General features: G+C 38.3%; 1 protein-coding gene across 1 annotated transcript; it reads left to right on the top strand.

The window, feature by feature from the left end:
- The first annotated feature begins 2824 nt into the window (after positions 1-2824).
- LOC143037252 (uncharacterized) lies at positions 2825-9500 on the top strand. The gene is made up of 2 exons (XM_076205380.1): positions 2825-2931; positions 5897-9500. Exon 2 carries the CDS (start codon positions 6022-6024, stop codon positions 6889-6891), a length of 870 nt encoding a protein of 289 aa, XP_076061495.1. The 5' UTR covers positions 2825-2931; positions 5897-6021; the 3' UTR covers positions 6892-9500.
- The last annotated feature ends 13590 nt before the right edge of the window (positions 9501-23090 follow it).

Raw genomic sequence — 23090 nt, 5'->3', positions numbered from 1 at the left:
TTGTCAGTTCGCCATGGATTCTCGAGAAGATGAGTTGTACTTTCTCTCCTTATTATCTCAGGCGACCTGACAACTGATCAAATTTTCATCAGTTGTCAGGTCGCCTGAGAGGCTAGTTTTTCCCGCCATACACTATCAGGTATACCTGACAGGCGTGACTGTTCAGGCGTACCTGTCAGGTGTACATGATAGTGTATGGCCGGCCAAAAAGGTTGGACAATCCAGTATGGTTTACTTCAAATTATTGAAGGAGTCTTTTGCTGCGTCAGTCCAAGAGGGAGACTTTGAAGGCGAATACTGTTTAATAGACAGGGAGCCAACGCCCCTGTGTTTTTACTCTATGAAACTCGGACACGGGACACACAATGTACTTACTATACCTACGACCGCGAACTATTGGCTGCTTATCTCGCAGTTTTGCATCTTAAGTCCCTCATTGATGGCCATGCATTCACCCTATTCCTTGACCACAAACCTCTAGTGACAGCTCTTCACTCCAAGTCTTGCTAAATATCACAGACAACAACGACAACACTCCGTCATCTCTGAATATGTTTCTTCCGAGTACATCCGCGATGACAACAATGTCGTCAATTGCTTATCGCGCCCAACATGCGCTGTATCACTCGATGGCTTTGACTAGTGATATCGCTCAAAGACAGGAAACAAATGATGAATTGGAGACTTTCAAGTCTAGACTAAGTTCACCTTACCCTCTAACTTGACACTTCGGTGTGATACCTGTATTAAAGCTCCTTGGCCTTTTGTCCCGTTATCCTTACGAGATAACGCAGTCTCTTTTTTTGCATAACCTTTCCCATCCTGGTGTTAAGTCCACCTCTAAGTGAAACAATGCTACTTCTGGCCATTCAGGGCCCTCACATGGAGGGGGGGGGAGGAGGCACATTTAGGGGGCGGCAATTCTATTCTTGGCACTCCGCCCACAAGGCTGACAAAATAGTTATAACAATAAAAAAAAAAAGGTCAGAGGAGCCCAGAATATTTTACCGTAATATACGAATTTTGCGTTAGAATCAATAGAACATGAAATGATTCCCCTTGTCCTTTCTGCAATAGGAACATTTAATAACATTTTTAAAATATGTTTAATTATTTCTCAAGCCAATAGCTATATCAGGCAGTAAGGAATGGTGATGGGGGGAAGGGGGGACGTCACTGAGAGCTTTGCCCCGGGGCGGTACTTAAGCATGTAAGGGCTCTGTGGCCATGCATTGACAAAGATGTGAAGAAATTTGTCAGAGAATGTCTTAAATGTCAACAGGCTAAGACTACGCGTGTTGTGGTTAGGTTCGGACACGCCAGGGGAATGAAACTCAAAGTAACTCTATGTACTCGGCTTCATTTAACTCTAAACGCGTAAAGGGAGAACTTGACGTGTGGGGATGACTGTTGCTTGGAGATGACTCTTGCTTGGAGAAGGGTACCGCTTGGAGCGGAGAGCTGCTTGAAGATGCCGTGTCCTGGAGTGAAGTTGCGACTTGCAAGGTAAGACCACCCGCTTGCGCGGAATCGGTTTTTGTGGGAGGGGAAGAATGTCTGTAAGAAAATGAAAAAACAGTAGTGTGTAAAAGAGGGCTATTGCCACTGGGCGATTAAGCGAGCGATCAGGGGCTGTTGGTCGTGGGTCGGGAGAAATGGACAGGGGACTCGGACGGCGGCGCCGACGGCCGGGATTAGAATCGCCAAAAGTTGAGAAAATGGTAGTGGTAGTAAAAGTGGAAAAACGGAAAAATCTTTAGTGGGAGGTAAACAGAAATGAGATGTAGTATAAGAGAAAGTTAGAAAGGAAGCGAATTTTAGTCGAAGAAAAAGTAAGTGTAGATATTTGTGCGTGGGTCGTGGCTATGTTCGTGAGAGGTGTGTGTATGTATCTTACGGGGAAAGAGTAGAGTTCACTTCCCACGTGTGGCGTTGCTGATTAACCCCAACTAGGTAACGTGGTCCTGATTAACCCCAGGTTAAGCTTGAGCGGTCCTGATTGGCCCCAGGTGAGGCTTGAGCGTTGAGTGGGCGTTATCCGAAGCGTAGTCAGGAGAGTGGATCCGATGGCAGTGCGAGGCGGGCAGGCGGGTGAGTGTTGTTTTATCTTTCTCCTTCCAAACACAACTCTGAAAGCAGACTTGGGAATTATGTGTAAATGTTAGAAGTGTAAACCCGCTCGCCAGTGTTAGCCAAGAGGTCAGGCGTGGGTGCGGGCCGGTCGACAGGAGAGGCCCCGGCATATCCTCCCCCACAACCGACCGGTGAAGAGTTAAGGACTGATTCAGAGTTCGATTAAGGGCGACCTCTGCTAAGCTAGCGAGAAATTGTGCGTATGTCTCTCTTTTCTTCCAAGCACAACTCTGAAAGCAGAGAATTACGTGACTTGGGAAATGTGTGTATTTGTCTTTGGTGTAAACCCGTTTGCCGACGTCAGCGGAGAGATCAGCCTTGTGCCAGACTGGCCGCAGCAAAGGAGAAAAGTCTCCTTCGCAGCGACCAGCCGGCGAAGATTGCTGGGCGCTATTTAGAGATCTGGAGTGGAGAGCGACGTCTGACCTCTGCTGAGTCGGCGTTGGCTGAGGCAGTGGTCGTTAACTTCTTGTCGTAGTCAGTCATGGGTAGGTCGAAGAAAATAAAACTGAATACAGGTATCTCGCTAGTACTACTAAGACTCCTCGACCGTAGTTTTTTTTTTTTTTTTTTTTTTTTTTTTTTTAGAAGTGCACACCTATGCGGTATAGCATTAGAAAATTAAATATTAATTTTGTAAATTATAATATAACAATGTAATGTGTATTTTTCTTGGCGGAAAAAAATATCAGAAAACGTTGCTAAAATCTATGCAGAAACGAAGTTTCGCGCCACATTTGTTTTGATAGGCAATGGGAGAAGACAACGGCGACGACCTGATAACTGCTAGAATTACAGGTACTGCTATACTAAATGTAGGTTAGGTTAGAATAAATGAATTTATCATACTTTAATTTATTTGACCTCCACCTCTACCAAAACAAAGATGGCGCCTCAAGTAGTCGAAGCGGCTGTTTCTTTGTTTATAGCTTTTGGTAACTTTTTCTGTTATTGGTTTCCGCCAAGAATAACATATATTACGTTGATGTATTATTAAAAAAATTCTATTGCTATGTCGCATGGTTGTGCATTTCTAAAAGTTTACCAAGAGGTAGGTTAGGTCATGTCACAAAGCTGCAATTCTTACTTATATCACGGCTGCAATTCTTACATATATCACCAGCTAGCTCTTATCATTCTGAGTATTTGGAACTCTATAGATAAGTACCTCAAATTAATAGTAACATCAGTAGCAATTTTTAAATAATTGAGGTGGGTGAACATTATGCAGTATTTACCAAGAGTTAGGTTAGTGTCATAGCTGTAATTCTTACCATTATCATCGTTTGCAATTATTACATATGTCACCACCTAGCTCTTATCATTCTGCAAATAAAGATACTGGCAAAGGTCTTTATATTTACCAACATGTGTATCCTGTTTTCTTACAATAGGATTGGGAGGGCAGGGCTCCATCTTGACTTTATATGAAAACCAGGAATTTATGAAGTTCACTGCCTAATGTCTGAATTTATTGTGCACTGATTATGATATTCTTGCAAGTAAAAAATATGTCCAGATAACTTCCAGGTTGGGTATCTCAGGACAGATTTGCGTGTTCTGTAATTCACCGTCTTGCATCATGTGTTGGATTCATGACTGACAACTATTTCCCTCCCGGAAGATAGCTCAGAGCTCATATATGACCGATCTATGGGTAATGCTGTGACCTTACATGCACACACACACACCCAACTCCCCGCCCACAAGAGTTGGAGTAACAATTTGCAGCACAGCGATACTGAAATTATTTCAGCCCTGGACCATAGTGGTGGCTGTGAATGTACTTTACTGTCAAGTTGTATCCTCCCCCTTTTAACCTTGACCAAATGTATTCATTACTACAAGACTTTCCTTGAAATTATATTTAATCCCCTGATTCGCCCAGAATTGATTGATTCTCCTTTCAGTATGTGGTACAGTAGAAGCCACATACAACAAATCCTTAGTGGTCTTGATATCCTTTTCCTTATTGACCATATTTACTGGGGGCACACAAATTATTTGAATAATGTCCTAAATGTTGCTCAATCAAACTGTTCATAATACAGTTAGCCATTTCACCTTCTCTTGTATATGTTCCTCAGAAGTCTGTCTCCTGTCTGTCTTCATTCCAAGGTCCTTCTCCTGAGAGTTCTTTCCTTTGTGGTCATCTTCACCCCCTTGTGGCTTGTAGTATATTACATTTTATGTCTGCTTAAAGCCACTATGTATCATCAGACACCTACACTTTTGTGGGTGGAGGAGTATCAACAATGTCCTCAACCATTCTTGCAAAGAGTCTAAGACTTACTGGAGTATGTCTCCGTCTTATTTGCTTTTTATTTCCTGGTAAACTTTGTGTCATCAGCAAATAAGTATATATCTAATTGCACACACTCATGCAAGTTATTAATGTAGATAACAAAAATCACTGTTCCAAGAATTCTTCCCTGGGGAAATCTGCTATACTAGGATATTTATATTATATAGGAAGGTTCCACATACATCATCATTCAGCATACTTTAACCAAAAAATAGTCTCATGTTGTCATTCTGGTTTATGAGTAAGATTCCCACAGGGTACAAATTTGTTACATAAATTTAATTGTAACTCACTTAAGACTATTCTTACTGGGTAACCACAACTTGATAAGCTAACCTCACCAGCTTGTTTTGGTGGTAATTGATTGAGGAGCTTTGGGGGTGGGGTTGAGACAGAAATTAGTACTTTATAGCTTTATCCATAGGATTTTGGTACTATTTCTGTTAAAATCAACTTGTGTGAGTATCCCCTAAAAAATAAAAAAGCAGAAGAAATAAATATCAGATTCATATGAATCTGGTAGACATCTGCAGAAATTTTACCATGAAGAGGAAATGTGACTAAGATTCAAATCTTCAAGTCACTTGTGCTCCCTGTTTTGCTGTATGGCTCTTAGACATGGATACGCAATGCTTGAATGCTGACTTGAAGAGGTGTCTCAACATCTTTGGCACTAAGTGCCTTTGGAGGATGTGTATCACTGGAATGACTTGGTATCAACCCAGAGACTACTGTGAGACTCACTCTAGACTAGTTAACTGCATAATTTGCAAACATCAACTCCAGCCACATGGCCATGTGGGATGTTTCCCTAATGTTGTTCCTACTGGCAGGTACTCCTCCACAAAAGATGAACCTAAATGAAGGAGACAAAGGGGATGTCCACAAAATTCATTGCTGGGGCAACATGATTGAACCTGTTGAGAGATGTTTGGAGTGGGAAGGGTGGCTGGATGGGAGCCTGCTCGTAGAGACAATAGGGACTGGCACCGGCATGTTGAGTGAAGCAATGCACTCCCTGGCATGTGCCCCCAATTGATGATTAATGATGACAAGAAAAAATATTGATTATACCTCTGCAATTGCTTAGATAAAATTGATTATGTATTGCCAGCTATACCCCACATCCAAATTTTGTGACTAGATGAGAAAGGTAAAGTAAATTTACATCATTCTGTTTGTGGTGCCATATATGTAGCTATTGGGTGATGTTCAGAGCATCTGTAATGAAAACGTAGAATGCAGTATATCATAGCACCAAATCTGTTAGTGTTTCTACCTATTCTTTGTTAGGTGATGGCATGTACAAAGGGTCTATTTATGTACAGAGGGTCTGTTTAAGTACATAGAGACTTGAGTATGAAATGGTTTGGGTGCAAAACATCCATAATCTTATTATTACACAGTCTTAGTGTTCAGATGTCAGTCATATACAGTAATTACATTTTCTTTTTCTAGGATGAGGGTAACTATCAACATTTCTTTGGAAGAGCTATCCAGAAATTCCATGTTAGTCATACAATAAAGAGGATCAGGTGTGACATCTGTGGCACAGCTATCTCACAAGACCTCTTAAATATTGCATGATGACCAACACTGTAGTGAAGCCTTTCCAACAGGACATATGCAATGCAGCTTTTTCAAGTAAGGGTCATTTCAAATGTCATGTAGTGACTCACACTGTAGAGAAACGATTCCATTGTAACATGTGTGATGCAGCCTTCTCACGAAAGCGTAACCTCAGCCGTCACATGATGACCCATACTGGAGAGAGGCCTTTCCATTGTGACCTGTGCGATGCATCTTTCTTACAAAAGAGTGACCTCGCACGTCACGCATTAACTCACACTGGAGAGAAGCCTTTTCGGTGTGAGCTGTGTGATGCAGTTTTCTCACTAAAGGGATCTCTCAACTATCACATAATGACCCACACTGGAGAGAAACCTTTTCAGTGTAACATGTGTGATGCAGCTTTCTCACAAAAGTGTAACCTCAACCGTCATATGATGACCCACACTGGAGAGAAGCCTTTCCACTGTAACCTGTGTGATGCATCTTTCTTACAAAAGAGTGATCTCAGACGTCACATAATGACTCACACTGGAGAGAAGCCATTCCACTGTGACCTGTGCAATGCAGCTTTCTCACAAAACAGGTCTCTCAGAGATCATGTGATGACTCACACTGGAGAGAAGCCATTCCAGTGTGACCTGTGTGATGCAGCTTTCTCAAAAAAGAGTCTTCTCAAAAATCATATAATAAACCACACAGGAGAGAAGCCTTTCCAGTGTAACCTGTGCAATGCAGCTTTCTCACAAAAGATTAAACTCAAAAGACACCTGATGATCCACACAGAAGAAAAGCCATACCAGTGTGACCTGTGCAATTCTGCTTTCTCAAGAAAAGATGCTCTCACACAGCATATGATGACCCACAACGGAGAGAAACCATAATGCAACTTTTTCACAAAAGTTTGTTCTCAAACATCATATGGTAACTCACACTTGAGTGAATCCTTTCTAATATGACCTGTGTGATGTAGCCTTCTCCAGAGTGATTTCAAATGTCATGTGATGACCCACACACGAATGAAGCCTTTCCATTGTGACCTGTGTGGTGCTGTTTTATCAAGAAAGGGTTATCTCAAACTGCATATAGAGAAGCCTTTCAAGTGTGACATATGCAATTTTGATTTTCAAGAAAGGGTGCCTGCACATATAATATCATAACCTACACTAGAGAGGAGCCTTTCAAGTGTGACCTAGGTAATGCAGCTTCCTTACAAAAGAAAGGTTTTGTATGTCATGTGATGACCTGCACAGGATAGAAGCCTTAGCAGAATCAATCAAATCAGCCATCCTGAGTCCAACTGCTGAACAAAGGCCTCCTTCATAGCATTCCATGATTCACACGACCATGCCATTCCTGCAAAGTTATCGATCTCATCTCTCCACCTTCTGTCTGGTCTCCCTCTTCCACGCTTCCTATCTCACAGCGTCCACTCAGTAACACACTTGCTCCATCACCCATCAGTCATTCGCACCAACTTACCTGCCCAATTCCACTTCCTCTCTTTTACTGCCTCCACAATATCTTTCACTCTAGTCTGCTCTCTCACCCAACTTGCTCTCTTTTGGTCTTTCAGTGTTATTCCCATCATTGATCTCTATTCTCCTCTATGTAGTTCTTAGCTTTGTTTCCATCACCCTTGTCAGCTTCCAAGTCTCACACCCGTACATTATTTCTAGTAGAATGCATTGATTGTAAACTCTACGTTTCAAACATAGAGGTAGAAAGCCTCTCAGGATTTTATTATACTTACCAAACACTTTCCAACCAATTGTAATGCATTTTCTTTTATTTCATTATCATGATTTTTCATCACTTTCACTATCTGGCCTAAATAATTATACTCTTCAACTTCCTCAAGAGTCTCATCATCAATTACAATCTCTTTGCTTTGAACTTTCATGTTGAACATTACTTTGGTTTTACTCTTATTGATTTTTAAACCTACTTTGAGACTTGTTTAGATCACTCAGCATATCTTGCAAGTCTTCTGCTCTTTCTGAAATAAGAATGATGTCATCCGCAAATCTTAGGTGGTTCAAATATTCGCTATTAATCTTCAAACCTTTCCTTTCCCAACTCAACCTTCTGAAAATATCTTCTAAACAAACTGTAAATAGTTTGGGTGAAATTGTATCGCCTTGCCATATTCCTTTCTCTATCTTGATCTTTTCTGTATCTTTATGTAGTCGAACTATAGTGGTACCTATCACATAAATCTTTTCTAAAACTCTTACGATCTGTTCATTTATATCCTGTTTGCATAGCAAATTTAGTATTGCTATTTGTTCTACCGAGTCAAAGGCCTTCTCGTAATCTACAAAAGCTAAACACAGAAGTATATTTTATTCTGTTGTTTTCTCGATTAGTTGGTTTATCACCTGCAAATGGTCTAGAGTTGAATATCCGCTTCTAAAGCCTGCCTGTTCTCTCGGTTGGTTTCCATCTAAAACTTGACTTAGTTTATTTGTAAGGATCTTGGAGAATACTTTATATACATTTGATAGCAAGCTAATCGGTCGATAGTTACTAAGGTCCTTCTGGTCTCCTTTTTTATGAAGCAAAATCACTATAGCATTGCACCATGCTTCAGGAACACTTATTCATCTGGAGAGAAGCCTTCTTGGTGTGACTTATGCAATGTAGGTTTCTCACAAAAGGATGATCTCAAATATCACATGATGACCCACACTGGAGAAAGGCCGCTTCAGCAGAATAACCTGTGATATGGAACATTCTCACAAAGTGATCTGAAATTACATGTGAGCATGGAGAGAAGCTTGTCCACTATGACCTGTGCAATGGAGCTTTCTCATAAAGGAGTAATATCAAATGACATATAATGATGAACATAGGAGAGAAGCCTTTCCACTGTGACCTGTGCAATGTAGTTTCCTTATGATGAAGTAATGTCAAATGGGATATGATGATCAACACAGGAGGGAATCTATTCTGGTGTGACTTGTGTGATGCAGCTTTTTCATGAGATGCTTTGAAGAATTACATGATAACTAGTGCAAGAGAGAAACTTTTCTAGTGTGATATTGTGATGAGCATTTCTCACTTAAGACTTGATATGTGTGGGAAGATAGTCATTAGATTCAAAATCAGACCTATGGCATTTGAGGCAGAAATGAATGTGACATACTATTTGAAAAATATATATATATTTGGCTACCAAGTTCTTTATATACAGGACTGTGTGAACAAGTACTGTATGAAATTATAATTTAACAATCCTATGATAAAGTTATATATACACCAGTGGAATAGTTTTAGTGAATGTTTAATAGGACTGGAAGATCTAAAATCTGTTTATCAACTCAATTTATATCTGATATGTTATAGAAACAGTGGAATGCCACTTGATCTGTACAAAATAAATGAAATAGTTAATGATTGTAGTGTCATTCATTAGTATTGTGAAACTTCAGTATAAAAAAAATCATATGTACTGTTTTCTTATAATGTCTAAAAGTATACCTTAAAGGCCAGACTCACTGTATCACTTGTTTTAATCCTTACCCATGACATAAAACACAGCGTATTTGCCTTACTGTATATAGGAAAGGAGCAATGGTCATTGTGTCCTGTCTCTTATTCTCCAATTCATCATACCTAGCCTCAAATTCATGTACAGTACCAAGTAAGTCTATATCCTTGCTTTCCAAATATATAGATTTGAATTGTGCATTGATCCAGCTTGGGCTATATCACCTAAGATATTGCAAGTATTTATACATCTATATGGAAATCTGGAGAGTAGTAGAGCCTGTGTTAGAATAAGAAATGGAAAGAACGAGTGGTTTGAGGTAAAGATGGGACTTCACTCCAGGAATGTGCCATGTTGCCATGGCTGTTCAATTTACACATGGATGGAGTGGTGTAGTAGGTAAATGTAAGGATAATGGGCTCGAGATTGGAAATGGTTAAAGAAAATGGAGAAAAATGGGAGACAAGTCAGATGTTTGCTGGTGGCACTGTGCTTGTTGCAGGATCAGAGGAATTTAGTGACTGAGTTTGAGAAGGTATGCAAAAGGAGGAAATTAAAGATGAATGTGGGTAAATGTAAGGTGATGAGATGTACAAGGGGAAAGGATGGCAGCAAATTGGAAGTGAGTATTAAGAGAGAGGCTGGAGGAAGTGGATAGTTTTAGATACTTGGGGGCACATGTGGCAGGAAAGGAGTGGAGGTGGAGGTAGAATGTAGAATGAGAGAAGCAAGTACATGTGGGAATGATCAACACATCTAAACTAGAACATATCAGCTGGCTTAATGTCAGGTAGTAAAACGCACTCGACATGTTCCATATACAAATTAGCAAGTACTGGAATATTTTGAGTGCATTTTACTACTTGACAATAAACCAGTTAACATTTTTTGTCCTGCTGTTGCTGCTGCTGGCAAATGGGAGTAAGCATCACAATTTATCCCGGTAGATGGCTCCACTGTACCATCAGTCATAGTAAACACAATGGCGTCCTATGAAAATTGGACAATTCAGCGTTTAAAAGTTGAATTGGCAACAAGAGGAGCACTTGTCTCAGGGAGGAAAGAGAATTTGATAGAAGGTAAGATATCGTACTTACTTTCAACACAATTTCAAGTAACAATAGTCCTTTGTTATTGTGTAAATATCCATTTTATTGGTTGGAGTGTTCACCTTAACGTCTAACGAAGCAAACAAATCTTGTACTCTAATACCACGGTCTGCCATAATACTGTCCCCAGATTCAAACATATGTCCTTGTATTAAACAAGATCTTTCGATTATCTGTCTGTCAGATGCGCTGCCACCGTAGCTATCACTCACATAAGAAATTAGTCCACCTGGAGTGCAGCACTTTGTGCATTAACATTACTGGGTTTTTGAATCGGCACCTCTGTTGCATCCAAAATTACTCTTGTTGATGGAAATTGTTTTTTGAAGTTCACTGGCATTAAGTCCTGCACTGTGTTTCTTTCTGGCCAAAAATTGATTTCTTGGAGTTGGAAGTACATAAAATTAATCCATACATTCACAACTTTTGACACATTAGTTTGACTGATTCTGAACAAAATAGATAATTCAATATCATCTTGGCCTGTTTCAAAGATTATTAACAGCTGGACCAACCACAGTGAATATTATGGAAAAATTTGCAAAGTCATTAAATCCTGTATAACACTGAATGGCCTTATTGTCATTTTTAAACCACGGAAGATAGAGAATCTAGCATTCATAGAATTTAGTATCTCACACTGGATACTGTGGTCCTGGACCGATTTCTCTCCGTCAGTGTCACTTTGTAGAATCTCATTTTCCCTTTTAGCTGACACTACCTCTTCGTTGCCAACATCTTGAATATCTGGTTCATTTTGAAATAAACTTCTCTTAGCTACCCTTTCTGCTCTTTCTGCATTTAGTGTTGAGGTGAACGTGGATGGTGTTATATTAAAATAAAAAATAGATGGAACCACACCAGGTTTCAGCCTCTTCGAGAACCTGAAATTAAAGCAAAGAAAAATTTAGTTCTTTATTTATCTCAGGAAGCAATAGAGTAAGGTTAGGGTAAATGGTAAGGTCAGGGTTTGAGTTTGGAAGTCATAAAAGAACTTTGAAAAAAAACGTAGATCTATTAATTTTTTACGTAAGTGACATCACAATGAAAGTGTGTTAAAAAACCTATGTAACTGTAGACATGTCCTAATTTAAATAGTAAGCCCTTAAAATCATAATTACCTTCCTGAGAACATATACAATGACACGTACATGGGTTAAAAAATAATGGCTTCTCCCCATAACAAAATTCTTACTACTACACACACTTGACATGATGACACAGCATGGGGAATGGGTTATCTTGCTGAATTGTTAAAAAAGAGTATTTGCCTGTTATTTTTCTTTATATATAAATGACAAAGTTGAATATCACTTACCTAAAAGACCAGCAGACATGTAGTCATCTGCTGTAAAATGTTTTTCACAGACAACACTGTATTTCCTTGGAATCCATGGCTTATTTGTATCTGGTTCAAGGCGTTTTATCTCTATTCTCCACTTCATATTCATCTTCTCATCTGACTGAAACTTGTGTCCACCCTTATGTGCTGAACACAGTGGAACAGAGCAATGCTGCGGCATTTTAAAGTTATTTTTATCACGTTTGGAAACAACACTAAAACAGGACGTGAACTTCACGACTCATCACACAGTGCTGCCACCTGGTGAGGTAATGTGTGCTTACTCCCATTACTCTAAACAACGTGCAACAAGTTCCACTCGGAAGGAATTATTCACTTGTCAATTTTCCCTTGAAATTTTCGCCACCAAGTATAAACTGATCACTTGCACTTACCCCATTCTTCATTATTGCAAATATCACAAAACTATGCGTCACCAGCACTAAGGCCATATATTCTGTGCATGACGCCGCTTCAACAAACGCTTTGGTAGTCACTTCCCGATTTTCCAATACAATTTTCGTCACTAAGCATAAACTGACAACTTTTTTCACATTAATCCCATTCTTCGTCATTCCAAATATCATAAACCACAACATAGCCACGGCCCACCTTTGGGCCAGGCTAGTCGCGACACTGAAAAAATAAATAAATAAATAAACGTGTGCAGTTCGGACGAGTGAGAGTTCAGGCAGGACAAATTAAACTCTTCGCTAAAATTAAATATTACACGAATAAAAACAACACCAAACAATATATATGGTTATAGAGTAATAACATAATATCAATACATGCTACATGAATTGAATTAATAATTATTTACCAAGTAGAGTAGCTGGGGGTGCTCTTGTATTCCGCACGTAAGGAAGGGTGGGTGAAACGAAATCTTATGCTATAGACGAGTCTTGATACCGGTTTGAAGTCGCCCAATAAATAGGTAGTTTGAGGTGAAGTTGATGCACGATATCTGGATAACTTGTGGTAGGGGAAGCTTCTGGTGGTCGGAAACACGTAAGATATTGGTTGGTGTTTCGTAGTTGAGAAATAACAGAGAAAGGTTGTCGAGTCGCGTGTACTCCAGCAGCGGTGTGATGTCCGAAACAATTCGGAAAAAAATAGCACTTCGTTGTGGTCCAAAGGACATGTTTAGCAAGGTTAGTTTGAGCAATTTAGTACCTTCTATAAAATTTAGCATTGAGACAGAACAAGACAACAAAATACCCTTTCTAGATGTTACCATTCACAAAAAAGAAAGGTACTTCAGGTTTGATGTTTGTCGTAAACCCACTAACATTTTGTCATATGTTCACTATTATTCTGCTCACCACCTTGATACAAAGATCTCGGTTTTTTCCTCCATGTTTCTTAGAGCTTTTAGAGTTAGTAGTCTTGAATTTTTAGATGAAGAAATAAAAAGGATTTATGAAATAGCATTAAACTTGAAATACCCAAAACATGTGATAGATCACAATACAAGGCCAGGAAGTCCTACGATGATTCTACCCCCAAAAGATCATTTCAATAAAAAGAATCTTTTGGTTCTTCCCTTTCATCCCAATTTGGTGAAACTTCCTCGTGTCCTTAAGGTTTTTAATGTTAATTTGTATTTAAAAACAATACAATCAAAGAACTTATCAAGAATTCGCCTGATAATTCGGCTGGTTGTGTCTACACTATCCCTTGCAAGAATTGCAATTCTTGTTACATTGGTCAGACTGGCAAGGAATTAGAATTTAGGTTGAACCAGCACAAGTATAGTGTCCGTACTGGCCAATCTTCAAGTGGGATTTTTGCTCACATTAGAGACTACAACCATTGCATTGATTGGGACAATTCCCAAGAAATTGTTTAAGATAATTCTTATTTGGTAAGGAATATAATTGGATCGTGTCTCATAAAAAAAAAAAAAAAAAATTTTTAATGAGAATCTCAATTTAAGCACTGGTCTTTTCAATTTAGATAATTTTGTCATCGTATTTGTCACAATTTTTGAATATTATTGTGACACCCGGCTCACTGTCTCCCCTTTCCATTTTCTTTCGTCCGATTTCTCACCGCTTCGGCCCTTCATTCCCTATACTCGGGGGAATTACCAGAGTCCTTAAGACTTCTAGTAGCTACATCCTGTCCTTTCTCCTTCTCCTTATCCTCATCAACTGTTGTGCCATTTTGGCAATCAATTAAAGTGCCTTAACGAAGTGAGAGACTTCTAATTATTTAGAGAACCCCCCCCCTTTAGATTCAAGTGTTCTCACACGACTTAGGCCAACGGATTTTCATCGGCCAAAGTAACAAAGCGGCCTTGTCCAGCTCCAGCTTCGTGCGAACACCCCCCCCCCTGCGCGCTGCCACATATTTGTTTTAACCTAGGCAATTAGAATAATTAGGATCGTAGCTAACCCGCTCGTGAATAGTGTCTACCTCAAGGAACAATTGGAACTGTGTCATCTCCCACATGAACATTATTCGTAGTACCCTCCAACACTAGTGGCGGGAACGTAGAAGTATTGTCAACGTTGGAGGCTAGCCAGCAGACACTTTGACCTGACATGCCGCGGGACCCTCCATTAGGGTCAAGCAGGGAGGTTCGGGCCGCTCACGTCCTTGAGAGCCCAATCGCCCCCTATCCTCCCTCATGTGGCTATTAAGGATTTTCACCCTTAAGTGAGCGCTTACGCACTGTAGACATTCGACAAGTGATTCTGGGACAAACCCCTTCCGAAACTTATCAGGTGGAGCGCTGTGTGTGACATCCCGACCATCGTGGGGATTTGGATAGTGTCTTGAGGCATCCAGCCTCCAGTGAACAAATCATTCGTGTATCAAGGGGTCACGTACGTACCTGTACCCCTTTCCTCGGGACACTGACCTGAAAGGAACTGGATAGTGAATACAAGAAACCCCCTACGTGATCAAACCCGCACCCCCGCCACGAGGCTAATCACAAAAGATGACCCGGGTTCCCGCCGTGATCAACAACACCGATATCCTTCAATAGCAAAAGCATCCTGGCAGAACGAGGGACCAGCACCCCCTGGAAGTCATCCCCACACCCAGCAGAGACCCTCTAAGGATAATAGCAAGTAACAAAGAGTATTTACTAGATAGGACCCCTAGATAGGCGCGCAGGGAGATAGGATAGATAGGATGTATGTGTGAAATCCAACTGTTAACCCACATTGTTTAATGTCAAGTAGCATAATTCTAGTGTTTAATTATATAATTTATTAAAACTCACAATAGGAGTTCTGGGTTTCATTAGCCTAGGACGGTTCACTTAATGAGTTGTCCCATCATACCCCCCCCCCCCCTCTTTGATCTTCGCTCACGCTCGCCTTGGAGGGAAGGCGAGTGGTCCCGAGATGTGATACAAAATCTCCTGGACTTCGGTTCCCTAACTGCAGCTATCTTCCCCCTCCCTTCATCACTCACTTAAGGTACGTGTTACCCACACCAGCTCAACCACCACCTTCTTCCACTGTCCAGGAATTTGTGTCAGTATTTATATTGAGTGACCTCTCCTGTTCTCTACACTATTGTATTTAAGCTGTACTTTGTTGTGATACTATGTACTTTGAAAATGTCTTAAAACAGACGAAAACGTTCAGTATTCCGATCTTTGATTTCCTCGTAGTTTCAAGCAATATATATATATATATATATGTATATATATATATGTATATATATATATATATATATATAATATATATAATATATATATACATATATATATACATATAGATATATATATATACATACATATATATATATATATATTAACATGGCCATATAGGTAGTCGCTTGATTGATTTTCTTGGTGACAATTACTTAATTCAGCATGTAAAAGAGCCCACAAGATATGGAAACTTACTAGATCTTCTGATCACTAGCCGCGAAAGCATGGTAATTGATGTAGAAGTCGGTGAATCTGTTGCAAATAGCGATCACAACTTAGATTCAAACTCCTAAACAATTTTAGAATAGATACTTGTGCTTCTAAAATACCCGATTTCAGTAAAGGTCAGTTCATAGGACTACGTCAGGAGCTTCAGCTTACAGATTGGGAGGCAAAATTAAACGAAAGGCCTGTAGATCAGATGTGGGAAATATTTCAAAATACGCTCACTAAGATGATTCAAACTTACATTCCTTTTAAGGACAGACGTCCCCCAAATCAGGCTCGCCCAAAGTGGCTCGACAAAGAAACTGAAAAAAGTATTGCTAAAAAGAGACAGGCTTATAAGAAATATAAGTGCTCGGGTGCATCTAATGACTATTAAAGTTATGTATCAATACAGAGAGATTTAAAAAAGACAATAAGAAAAAGAAAACGACAATACGAAATGAACATCGCTGATAAATCCAAAGAGAATCCCAAAGAATTCTATAGTTACATTAGAGATAAAAAGGTTGTTAGGAATCACATTGGTCCACTATTATCTGCTGACGGTCAACTTGAATATTCAAATGAAGGAATGTGTAATATCTTAAACAATTATTTTAGCTCGGTATTCGTAAACGAAACACCTCAAAGTGAATTCCAAACTGAAACCTGTGAAAAGTCTATAGTCAGCGCAAGGAGAAATGACCGATAAGGCGGGGCTAGGAGATTTCCCGGTGTTGCCACACATGGGCATCCATGGCGAGAACGTGCGTGTGGATGCAATGTTTTCTGAATGCAGTGTGAGGGGGTCGGGGCCAGAGATTAGATGTAGCGGCAACGTCGCTCTCTCTTTTCCATGTGCCATGTCTAGACTTGAAGAAACGAAACCTTTGTATAGAAAACATTGCTTTGATTTTTACCTCAGTGGTGGTGTGTGACAAAAAATATAATATAATCATATGTGGCAACATTATAAAATCACAAAATGGAATTATAAAATAAAATAAAATTATGAAATAATTAGATGTGGCACCACAGGGGAACTCCCAGTGCTCCGCCCTAACGGCCAGTTCTCAGTGCAACGGGTATAGGGTAAACTTACTCACTACGGTAAATATAACAAAAGAAACAATTAAAAGGTGTATAGACAAACTCAAAGTTAATAAAACACCAGGGCCTGACAGTTGGCATCCAAGAATCTTAAAGGAAATGAAAAATGAGATTGTTGTACCATTAGAAATTATTTTCAAGAAATCCATCATATCCGGAGATGTCCCAAGAGAATGGAAGCTAGCTAACGTTACTCCCATATTCAAAAAAGGTGACAAAAAGAAACCAAATAACTATAGGCCTATAAGTTTGACTTCAATCGTAGGAAAAATAATGGAAACTATCATCAGATATGCTATCGAACATCAATTAGAAAGTAACCGTTTGATAAATGATACCCAGCATGGTTTCAGACGGAAACGTTCTTGCGTGACTAACTTACTCGAATTCTACAACACAGTTATCTCGAATTATGACAAAAGAAACAATATAGATTTAATATATCTAGACTTTGCAAAAGCTTTTGATACCGTCCCACACGAAAGACTACTTACTAAATTAGCTTTGCATGGAATAAGTGGTAGGCTATTAGGTTGGACTAGTAATTGGTTGAATGGTCGAAAACAGAGAGTTGTTTTAAATGGAAAAACTTCTGGATGGAAAAGTGTTGCAAGTGGAGTTCCTCAGGGTTCCGTTCTTGGGCCACTTCTATTCATAGTATATATAAATGATATAGACCATGGACTAAAATCTACTGTTTCCAAATTTGCTGATGATACAAAACTGTGCGGAGTGGCAAATGATCACTCAAACCAATTAGATATTCAAGAAGATTTAGATCAATTAGAGCAATGGTCTGAAAAGTGGCTAATGAAATTTAACACAAGTAAATGCAAAGTAATTCACATAGGTAAAAATAACAGTAAGTACAATTACAAGTTATTTTGGAAATTCGTTAACAAAAGTGGATAGTGAAAAAGATCTCGGCGTAATTATCAGTAACGACCTCAAATCATCCAAGCAGTGTATTTCAGCCTCTGAGAAAGCAAATAAGATTCTGGGACTGATTGCGCGATCTTTTGATTTCAAAAGTCCATCACTCATTAACAAGCTATATAAATCGTTAGTTCGTCCACATTTGGAATATGCTGTTTCCGTATGGTCACCGAATCTCATTAAAGACATTGACAGACTGGAAAAAGTACAACGGCGAGCCACAAAACTGATTCCAAATATCAAAAATAAATCATACGAAAATCGACTAAAGCACATGAATCTGTTTTCCCTAAAAAAGCGTAGACTCAGAGGTGACTTGATACAGGTCTTTAAGATTTTAAAGGGAATTGACGACATCAAAAGTGACAAAATTTTCACATTGAATGAGAATCAGACAAGAAACAATGGTCTCAAACTGTCCTGAAATAGATTCAATTTGGAAGTAGGTAGAAACAACTTTGCCAACCGTGTAGTTAATGAATGGAATAAACTTCCTGCACAGGTAGTGCAATGTAGTTCAGTTCGAAGCTTTAAGAATCATTTAGATAAATACCTAAGTAAGATGCTGTAATGATTATGATTTATCTTATATTATTTGTCTTTGTTTTGTTATCATTTGTCTGTCTGATTTTCATTTAATATTAGTTATATGTCAATTTATTATTATTTACTATTTACCTGTTTGTTTATTATTTTTAACTATACCTATGCATTTATTTATGTATTTTATTTGTTATTTACATTATATTTTTTATTTTTTATTTTATTATTAATATGATTTTTTTTTTTTTTTTTTTTTTTTTTTTTTTTTTTTTCATCCGACCTAGATATGGATCAAAAGGTCTCCTGTCGGCATGCTCCGCCTGTGTAATCCTTTGTGTGTGGGTGGGTGTATATATATATATATATATATATATATATATATATATATATATATGTGTGTGTGTATTTACCTAGTTGTATTTTACGGGAAGGGGAGCTATGCTCGTGAGGTCCCGTCTTCATATCTCATTTTATCTAAACTATTTTTAAATTCATGTATTGTTTTTGCACACACCACTTTCTCATCTAACTTGTTCCAACTGTCTATTGCTCTGTGAGGAAAGCTGTTCTTTTTCAAATCTCTTCTATAGTTGTCTTTTTTTATTTTCTTTCCGTGTCCTCTTGTATTTCTGTCATCCCATTTTATCAGATTCTCTCTATCAGTAATTTCTATGCCTTTCATGATTCTGTAAATAGCTATCAAATCTCCTCTCTCTCTTCTTTGCTCTAGTGTCTGTAGTTTAAGTTTTTGTAGTCTCTCTTCATATGATAGTTTTGAGAGTGTTGGTGCCAGTTTAGTAATTGCTCTTTGTATTCTTTCAAGTTTTTTTATACATTTTTTTGTACTTGGTGACCATATCGTTGCTGCATATTCCAATCTTGGTCTTATCAGGGTGATTAGGATTTTCCTCACCATTTCTTCATCCAGGTATGTAAATGCCACTTTGATTGTTCTTATTAAATTATAAGTTTCTCCAAAAATCTTATTTATATGTTTCTCAGGTGACATATTATTCATAACAATGACTCCCAGGTCCCTCTCATTTTCTACTCTTTTTATTCCTTCTTCTCCCAAATTATATGATCCTGTTATTCTGTTTTTGCTTTTTCCAAATTCCATTATACTACACTTTTTTGTATTGAACTCCATCTCCCACTTCCTACTCCATTCTTGTACTTTATTTAGATCTCTCTGTAGTGATTCACAATCCTCTTCAGTTTTCACTCTTTTCAGTAATTTTGCATCATCTGCAAAGAAGCTCATATAGCTTTCAATTCCTTCATCCATATCATTAATATATATAGCAAACATTATTGGGGCCAGAACTGTTCCCTGCGGGACACCGCTTATTACTTCATTCCATTTTGAGTGCTGATCTCTTATCACTACTCTCATTTTTCTTTCTTGCAAAAAGTCTTCCATCCAATTTAGCAGTTTACCTTGTATTCCTCCTTCATATTCTAATTTCTTAAGCAACTTCTTATGTGGTACTTTGTCAAAAGCTTTTTTTAGGTCTAGAAATGCACAATCAGCCCATCCATCTCTTTCTTGTATTATATCTATTAGTCTTGAATAGAAACATATTAAATTGGTGACGCATGATCGTCCTTGTCTGAATCCAAATTGCCTTGGATTTAGTACGTTGTTTTTTTCCAAGTATTTTACCCATCTACTTTTGATAATTCTTTCACATATTTTTGCTATTGTACTTGTTAGAGAGACTGGTCTATAGTTGGTAGGTTCTTCTTTATTTCCTCCTTTATATATAGGTACTATATTTGCTTTTTTCCAATCTTCTGGAACTTTTCCTTCTTTTAAGGAACTGCTTATTATGCTATGTATTTTGTCTGCCAGTTCATTCCTACATTCTTTCAGAATCCAGTTTGCTATTTCATCTGGCCCATGCGATTTTCTGACATCAAAATTACCCAAGTGTGTCAATATTTCATTCTTCGTTACTTCTATTTCTTCCATAGGGGGGACTTTTTCCTTCCACTCAATCTCTTCAGGTTGTATATTTTCCCTTGTAAACACTGATTTAAAATGTTTGTTCATAATTTCTGCCATTTCCATTTCCTCAGTGTATTCAACTCCTCCTTGTCTTAATTTCTCCAAGTCTTGTTTGTTTTTCAGTTTATTGTTTACAAATCTGTAGAATAGTTTTGGTTGATCTTTACACTTTTCTATAACATCTTTTTCATATTTTCTTTTTTCCTCTCTGCACTTTTGTACATATTCATTTCTATAACCAGTATATATTTTCCATTTTTCAGGTCTTCTGTCTTTTTTCCATCCGGTCCAGGCTTTGTCTCTTTTGTCTTTTAACTCCCTACAACTTTTGTTGTACCAGCATTTTACATATTCTTTTTCTTGTTTTTGTCTTGGGACATACTTTTCCACTCCTTCTTTGTAAATTTTTGTCAAAATATTCCATTTCTCTTCCACTGATGTTTCTTCTTTGTATATTTCTTCCCAGTTTTCTTGTTGGAAGAATTCTCTTATTTTATCAAAGTTTGTTTTTTCATACATCATTCTTCCTTTTCTATATTGTTCATTTCTTTTCATATATTTTTCTTCATTAAGTTCCAGTTCAATCAATATGTGGTCACTTTTACCTATTGGTGTTTTATATTCAATCTTGTCCACTATTCTAGGTTCAGATGTAATTATTAAGTCTAGCCTCGATGGTTCTTCTTCATTTCTATACCTAGTGTTCTCTTGTATCCATTGTGTCATTGAATGGTCAGTAATCATCTCAAGTAGAGCATTTCCCCATGAGTCATCACCACTCTTTACTGTCATTTCTTCCCAGCAGATTTCTTTGCAATTAAAGTCGCCCATCATAACTATTCTTCCTCCGTCTTCCATTATTTTAGTTAATGCTATCTTTGTGTCCTCTAACATACTTTTATGTTCACTCTCCTCCCATGAGGCTGTTTTCGGAGGCACATAATTGATCACAAATTTTCTGCTCTTCTTATCTCGGTCTTCCACTTCTATCATAATCATCTCTACTGTATTCTTTCCATATATGACACCTTTCACGTTTATATCCTTCTTTGTCAGGAACATAACTCCACCCCCTTGTTTTTTCTCTCTGTTTCTAATCCAATAATTGTATGTATCATGTCCTACACTGTTGGGTGGTAGTGGGCCTTTTAATTTTGTTTCTACAATTCCCATTATGTCCGGTTCTTTTTCTTTCAAATAATCATTCAGTTCATTCAATCCTGTTATCAATCCATCTATATTTGTGTAAGACACTCTTAGTTTTCTGCCACTTCCATTGTGTTCTCTGTTTCCCTTATGTTTTTCTTTAGTATGTCGAACTGCTTTATTTTCATGTTCACTACTCTCCAATAGAATCTCTCTTTCTCTGACTCCGTTCTTTCCTCGTTTTTTGCCTTAGCTTCAATTCTTTTCTGCTTTTCTGCCTCTCTTTCCTCCTTATTCATTTCTCTTTTTATCCATACCTTTTTATATTGATCATTTGTTGCTAGTTTCCCTGTCTTGGATAGAATTTTCTCTGCCGTTGTTTGTGACCTGAATTTAATCTTAATTGGTCTGGTCTTATCTGTACTATATTTTCCGAGTCTGAATTTTTCCTCAATTTCCTTTATAATTTCTGGTTCATCTTCCTGGACTAATTTTAATAAACTGCTTACCCTTTCATTTTCCTCCTTGATTCTTGCGGTTCTATCTGGGTTATGTTTCTCTTCCATTCCTAATATAATTATACATTTCTTTTTGTCAGCTAATTCTCTTACTATATTCTCCTTCTGTCTCATCACTTTAATAACTGAGTCTTCATTATGTTCTTTCAATTGCTGTTTGACTATGTCAGTGAATGAAACCTTATTCCCTTCTTGAGTTATTCTCCAATTTTTAGCTTCTGTAGCTATTTTCTCACTGTTTTCATTACTATTCTTCTTCAATTTCTCATTCTCCTCCTTTACATTTCCTAACTGTCTTTTTAGGTCCTCTACTTCTTCAGTTAAGTTTCTGTTAGCCTTCTCTAGTTGTTCCAATCTTTCAATTCTCTGGAAGATGGAGTCTACCTTACCTAACTTACGTTCCAAGTCCTCGATCACCTTATCAACTCTCTCCTCTAGTCTTATCAGTCGGGGGGGGGTTGTGTCCCCCCCACCCTCTTTAAATCCCTGGAACATATTCTCGTCACTTTCTACTGTATTTCTCCTCTCTATACTTCTAATCTTTACATTTTTATTTGCCATTTCGTCATCCGGTGGTCGTTTCATGTTGACCTTACGCCCGTCTGCCTGGGCCAAGTCCTCCACATCCTCATTTCCTTCCATTTCCCCAGCAATCCCTCCCCTTCTCCTCTTTTCCTACTTACCTACTGCCTCACGAGCAATTTCCCCCCCCCCTGCAAATACAAAAAGGCACTTCTCTTTGCGTTGGTATCCACAATCTGCACTTTTCTTCAGAGCGTTCGTCAAGCCGTCCGTTCGTTGAAAGTGTGTGTGTGTGTGTGTGTGTGTGTGTGTGTGTGTGTATGTATGTATTATGAAATACAATACAAATTATTACACATTCACGCAAGGCGTGCCTTAAAACTACAAACAGGTGACTTTATTCACCTAAGGGCGTGACACAGCACAACCACAGGATTCTATTCGCTAAGGACGTGACAGATATATATTTC

Source organism: Oratosquilla oratoria, chromosome 22, assembly GCF_046742065.1.
Source record: "Oratosquilla oratoria isolate Oo_2021 chromosome 22, ASM4674206v1, whole genome shotgun sequence".
NCBI lineage: Eukaryota > Metazoa > Arthropoda > Malacostraca > Stomatopoda > Squillidae > Oratosquilla > Oratosquilla oratoria.
The sequence above is the reverse complement of the archived record's forward strand: the minus strand, read 5'-3'. Positions and strand labels throughout refer to the sequence as shown.